Below are 6,000 nucleotides of genomic sequence, written 5' to 3' on the forward strand. Positions count from 1 at the left end.
GACAGCTCTTTCTAGGCCGAGACATTTTCGTCGTTTCTCCATTTCAGCCACACCGCATCATCCAGAGCATGGCTGCTTGCCGTAGCTCCTGCTCGGTGGCTTTAGCTAGGGCAAGCGCCGGGAAACTCTACAAGTGCTACAGTTAAATTGTGTATGCTGGGCCGAATTTTGGCTAGCGAGTCTAAACAAAGAAGTAAAGCCCTTGCAGTCTACTAGGTGACTTGGGGACACTTTGGTCAAAACCCAAAGTGTCCACGCACCATATCTGTACACTTATAAATACTCTTCACGCCGAATGCTCATGGCTGATTTCATTCCTCCAGGAATGCACTGCAGCTTAGTCGAACCGCCTCCGTGCACGCAGCTTCACTGCTCTTTCATCACCAACATGGCGACAAGCAGCATACTACCTCTCATTCCTCCAATCATACGGGGTCTTGTTCCCCATCTTCTCCCTTTGACAGTCTGGATGTATCGCCAAGACATCGTTTCTCATCTACTACCGGTATCCTCTCGCCCGAGGTGGCCTCCATGGCTTCTACCGCTGTTGATATGTGTGACGCTGCGTTTCAGCCTCCTGCTGCCATTATCATGTCTGAGCAACTACTGCAGTCCGAGTACGTGGCTGCGCAGCTTGGTTGAGGCTTTGTTTCCTGGTTTTTTCTTGCTTCACCATTTCCTCAACGGGAGGTAGGTGCGCAACCAGCTGTCCAAGATGGTCATTAGCTCAGGCGATTTGACTAACATGATTCGATATCATAGTGGTGCCGGACTCTTACCGGATTTTTATCTGTTTATTTCGGTCCTCGCCTTTGTGCCGATATTTGGCTATTCTCTTGCAGCATGCCTCGAGCATCCCTCCGGACAAAGGTGGGTATAATGTTGCAATGGTTTCCTTGCAAAGGTCATTGCCCCGTGCCTGGGACAAATAGCGGAGATTTCGTTTGCATGCATCTCACGGCTGACGGCACTCATCGTGGTGGAGGCTGACGGTATCGAATCTGTGAGGAAGAAACATGTGGCAGAATAGACTTGCCTATCACAAAGTATACACCAAGATACTATAATATATTATAGTAAAGCCCGTTGGCCAGGTACCCGATTTGAGAAAATACTTTTTGCCTCCCAATTTGGTTACAACTACGCAGCCGTGGTATTGCACGCATGGGCGGCCATCTGCTACATGTGCTTCCCGCAAGAAGCCCCAAGGCCGACAGATCCAAGATGAGCCATCAATCGAAAGGCACATAAGGGCTTTATACACTCCCTTTCAACCACCAAGCCAGACCTTGTCGCCATCAAGTCCACTCCAGGCCCGTCACAATACAAGACCCTAAGGTCAACGAGCAAGTTGCCCTAGGGATAGGCAAAGCGGAGAGAGCCAACATTGGCCTGTGATATATCCCTTCGGGGACCCTGCCGGGGGCCGCAACACCACTTGTGCGAGCTTCGTCGCTTGCCAGCGTGCCGTTTTATTGTACGTCGACGACGAATTGAACGAGGAAAGCTACCCGACAAGCAGCCGAGAGGGCATCCGAAAAGCCCCGCAGAGGGTTAGGGTTGTTCGGAACCAACAAGCAATGGCTTCGGACAAGGCGTCAACTGGTGCATGTCAAATTGAGGGGTTTGGCCCCCACGCTCAATGTGCCAAGCAGGAACCACCCCTTTGCCAATGAAGCATTTGACGGCGGAAAATGCTTGCATGCGGTGACGATGTAAGCCCGCGAACCTGGGGTACGGCAACTGGCACGGCACCTGTAAGAGCGCAGTCAAGCGTCATCAGCTCCGCGACAGCTGACGTGATAATAACGCCGGGTTCATACAAAGCACAGACAACTTTTGCCCCCGCAATTCCCGACACGCTCCTCCCTTTCTCTCAACCGCATCACAGGCAGCTTTCTGAATGTATTCGCCTCCATGGCGGCCAAGGAGTCCAAGGTGCAGCATCTAGAGGCGCAGCCGTTGCCGCCTCGCAGCAGCCGTGAGCAAGGCATGATGAAGGCGCAGTCCAGCGACGCCTCTCAGGACGAGAAGCCGCGGGGAGAGAGGTACGGTCAAACACCACCAAGAAGTCCATCACCACATGCAGATACTAAACTGTGCGCGCCAGCCTGGCCCAGGGCTCCGTCCCCCCGGACGCCGCCGCCGCCGAAGGCAGGCTGTGCCTCAAAATCGACCTCTTCGTCGTCCCGACAGTCTCGCTGCTGTACCTGTTTTGCTTCATCGACCGCGCCAACCTAGGTGCGTACGTGGCGAGGGGGAGAAGAAGGCGAGATTGACGCGCTGACAGTTGACGCCTCCCGCCCCCAGGAAATGCCAAAATCGCCGGTCTGGACAGGGACCTCGGCATGCACGGCTACGACTACAACCGCCTCATCAGCGTCTTCTACGTGTCGTACATTGCCTTCGAGGTCCCCGCGACGCTGTGCTGCAAATGGCTGGGCCCGGGCTGGTTCCTGCCGCTGAGCGTCGTCCTCTTCGGCGTCGCGTCCGTGTGCAACGCCTTTGTCACGACGGTGCCCCAGGCCATGGGCGTGCGCTTCCTCCTCGGCGTCTTCGAGGCCGGCATGATGCCCGGCATCGCCTACTACCTCTCGCGCTGGTACCGCCGCGCCGAGCTGGCCTTTCGCCTGTCTCTGTACATTGTCATGGCGCCCCTGGCCGGCGCCTTTGGGGGCCTGCTTGCGTCGGCCATCCTGACCCTCGACCACTTTGGCGGCCTGCGCGCCTGGCGCGTCATCTTTGCCGTCGAGGGCATCATCACCATCGGTCTTGGGCTAGTTTCCCTCGTCACCCTGACGGGCAGCCCGCTGTCGGCGCGGTGGCTGTCCCGGGAGGAAAAGGCGCTTGCCGTCGCGCGCATCGAGTCGGAGCGCATGGGGGCCGCCGTCCTCGACACCATCGACGCAGTCAAGCTGCTCCGCGGCGTGGGCTGCCCCGTGACGCTCGCCACGGCCCTTGTCTTCCTCCTCAACAATGTCACCGTGCAGAGCCTCGCCTTCTTCGCGCCGACCATTGTGCAGACCATCTACGGGGGCGCGACCGTGGTTCGGCAGCAGCTGTACACGGTGCCCCCCTACGTTGTCGGCGCCTTCTTCACCGTCCTGCTCCCCTTGATTAGCTGGCGCCTCGATCGGCGCCTCGTCCTCCTCGTCCTGTCGGCGCCTCTCGTCATGGTCGGCTACTGCGTGTTCCTGGGCACGGGGGACGCGACTGCGCGGTACGCGGCCACATTTCTCGTCGCTTCGTCGGCCTTTGCCTTTGGCCCCCTGACCAACGCGCACGTCTCCGCCAATATTGTCAGCGACACCGCCCGGAGCGCGGCGATTGGGTTCAACGTCATGTGCGGCAATATGGGTGGCTTGATTGCCGCGTGGGCGTTTCTCCCCTGGGATGCGCCGGATTATCACGTCGGAAACGGGCTCAACTTGGCGACGGCGAGCATGACGCTCGTTGCCAGCGCGCTCATGTGGGCGTGGATCAAGAGGGATAATCGCCAGCGAGCCACGCGCAGTGTCGACGCCGAGTTGAGCGGCTTGACGCCCAAGCAAATCGAGGATCTGGACTGGAAACATCCCGGCTTCAGGTGGAAGTCTTGAAACGAGTCTGGAAATCGCACGTGCTGTGTAGTGGTACATCAACTCACCCAAGAATAACTACTGGCTCGAGCCCTTGTTGGAGGGACACAAAGCGGTCCTTGAAGTGATATTCGTAACAATGACTCGATTTCTGCATCTATACAAAATGAGGAGTCTTTTGTATGACATCCATACGAATGACTAATGACTCCATTTCTGCATCTATACAAAATGAGGAGTCTTTTGTATGACATCCGTACGAATGACTGATGACTCCATTTCTGCATCTATACAAAACTTCCCAGCTCCCAAACCAACGAGGCTCTATACAAAGGAACGGCCGATAACCTCAAACAAAATTGGACTCATCAACATCATTACACCGAGCTGCTCCGTCTTCCCTAGCAGCGCCGGTCACCAGACACGCAGACGCTATTCCAGGAATGCCATGACAGCATCCGTCCCGACGTCGATGCAGAAAGAGCCACCATTCACGAGCTCAGGTAGTACACGTCGTAGTCGCGGGCAGCAGCAACGTTGCCATTCGCAACCTCGGCATCGCTGTACGCCGGGAACGCAATGAGGCCGTCCTTGTTGTCCACGGCAGAAAAGGTAGTGAAGCCAGCAGGGTCATAGCCAGAGGTGATTGTAAAGTCGCCAAAGTCCTGGGGCCCGCCGTTGTTGCGAGAGGCCCCCGGCCCGTCGACGACAAAGTTGACGTCCGTCTTGCCGGCGACGTGCGTGTCGATGAGCAAGTGCCAGGTGCAAGAGCCGTCGTCCGGGGCGCAGGCACGCTGCACCTCTTCAACGGTCCATTTGGGCACGGGAGCCGGGCTGAACTGCGCCTGGAACGCGGCCTTGGTCCTGACGACATCGCCCGACTGTATGGCGCGGGCGGGCGCGGCCATGGCGGAGGAGGCGGCGACGAGGCCGGCAAGAATAGTCTGAGTGGCCTTCATTTTTCTCTCGGTGATGGTCGTTGCGAGGTGTGAGTTACTGAAAAGCTGTCGAGATGGTTTTTGGTTCCATGGTGATGGCGTAGACGAGGCAGAACGTCTCCCGTCTTATATACATTTCTTCGGTGCCATGCATTGCGACGGGCCACAATTCGTGGCCATGAATCCTCTTCGTATCAGACAGTCCCGTCGTGTCCTTGGTATGAATCTCCAGTAGCCGGGTAAGCTTATACGGTGCATTTCGGGCCCATCATCATCGGACGTGGTCAAAACTGGCAAACACCGTCCATCGCCCTTCTCCACCACCCGTCAGACACGGTTGATGGACAGAATAACACGCAAACTAAGCAGGCATCAGATACCAAAAGACCGATCCCAAAGCTGATTTCCGGTCTGGGACTCCGCGCCCATCGCTGACTTGGCTCCTTTTTGTGGGCGGGAAGGCTATGCTGGAGAAAGTGGTAGCCTTGATTTGGCAAGATCAACACTCTCTGAAATACTACCTACGTCAAAGGTTCTAATTTTGAACGTGCCCGTCAGCAGTAGAGGGAACGGAGCTCGTATTGCACGCTTGGCAAGGCGCCTGTCATCCTGTGCTGCTGACGGCAAGCGTGTGCGTTGACATGGGAAGAATTGTAACGAATGGCCATTTTTTGAGGCAGCATGTAGCAACTGGCTTGCAGCATCGCGGAAACACACAGTCCTGGCTGGGACTTGGGAATGCCCTGCCACATGTTCTACCATGGACCATCGTCATGTCACTCCTTTCTTTCTTTCTTTTTCGTCTCTTTTTCTCTTTCGACACCATAGCAGGCAACCAAGTATGCGCGGTATACGGCCGACGGTCAAGAGGGGAACCCTTTACCGGCCCTGCGGCGTTTACCTTTTACTTGGACACGCCACCTGGATTGTTCGGGAGGCATGGCCTGCGCCATGATGATTTGCCTCTTCAAGGCAGGCGCCACATCAACTCTATTGGTATTGCTGCTGTTTCTGTCATGTTTTATACACCTTTTCCCGGCGGCTGTTTTTTCCAAACGCGGATAGAGACGCTCTCCTAGTCATGCAAGGGCTATCGTGGCGTTAAGCATTTGGCAGCACGCCCACAATAGTGTGTCGTTCCAAAGGTCCCATCTTGGATGCGGTAGTTAATTGGTCAATGGTAAATTAGGACCACGTAGAGCTACATGTCAGCGCGATAGTCTGAATGCAAACCTCGCCTGTACTTGTGGCCTCTGCAATTATAGCAAGCTACCCTACAACTAGCAGGTACACCACACAACCGAATAATTTGATAGAGAGCACCAATAGCATCATTCTTTTGTTTAAGAGAAAACAAGGGCTGGTTTCTGTCTAGTATGTGTACTTGAGTCAGAAGGCGGCGTTTTCTTGCATGGCAATCCACGAGGTATGCCCAACACGAGTTCGGTAACTTTTACCCCGATGCGAATCCTACTCACAACAGA

General features: G+C 55.6%; 2 protein-coding genes across 2 annotated transcripts; one reads left to right on the forward strand and one right to left on the reverse strand.

The window, feature by feature from the left end:
- Positions 1 to 1,690: 1,690 nt before the first annotated feature.
- Positions 1,691 to 5,102, forward strand: J3458_013184 (uncharacterized protein). The gene is made up of 3 exons (XM_007813364.2): positions 1,691 to 2,048; positions 2,111 to 2,241; positions 2,311 to 5,102. Exons 1-3 carry the CDS (start codon positions 1,918 to 1,920, stop codon positions 3,597 to 3,599), a joined length of 1,551 nt encoding a protein of 516 aa, XP_007811555.2. The 5' UTR covers positions 1,691 to 1,917; the 3' UTR covers positions 3,600 to 5,102.
- On the reverse strand, positions 4,070 to 4,537 carry J3458_013186 (uncharacterized protein; the record flags this gene model as incomplete). The annotated part of the gene is made up of 1 exon (XM_007813365.1): positions 4,070 to 4,537. The coding sequence occupies one exon, from the start codon at positions 4,535 to 4,537 to the stop codon at positions 4,070 to 4,072; it is 468 nt and encodes a 155-aa protein (XP_007811556.1).
- Positions 5,103 to 6,000: the final 898 nt, after the last annotated feature.

Source organism: Metarhizium acridum (genome assembly GCF_019434415.1).
Source record: "Metarhizium acridum strain ARSEF 324 chromosome Unknown scaffold_276, whole genome shotgun sequence".
NCBI classification, from domain to species: Eukaryota; Fungi; Ascomycota; class Sordariomycetes; order Hypocreales; family Clavicipitaceae; genus Metarhizium; species Metarhizium acridum.

Bases quoted from the DNA above. Each gene is read 5' to 3' on its own strand.
- J3458_013184 (XM_007813364.2), top strand. From the start codon at position 1,918: ATGGCGGCCAAGGAGTCCAAGGTGCAGCATCTAGAGGCGCAGCCGTTG. The intron at 2,049-2,110 runs GTACGGTCAAAC...TGTGCGCGCCAG, and splicing joins GAGAAGCCGCGGGGAGAGAG to CCTGGCCCAGGGCTCCGTCC. The intron at 2,242-2,310 runs GTGCGTACGTGG...TCCCGCCCCCAG, and splicing joins CATCGACCGCGCCAACCTAG to GAAATGCCAAAATCGCCGGT.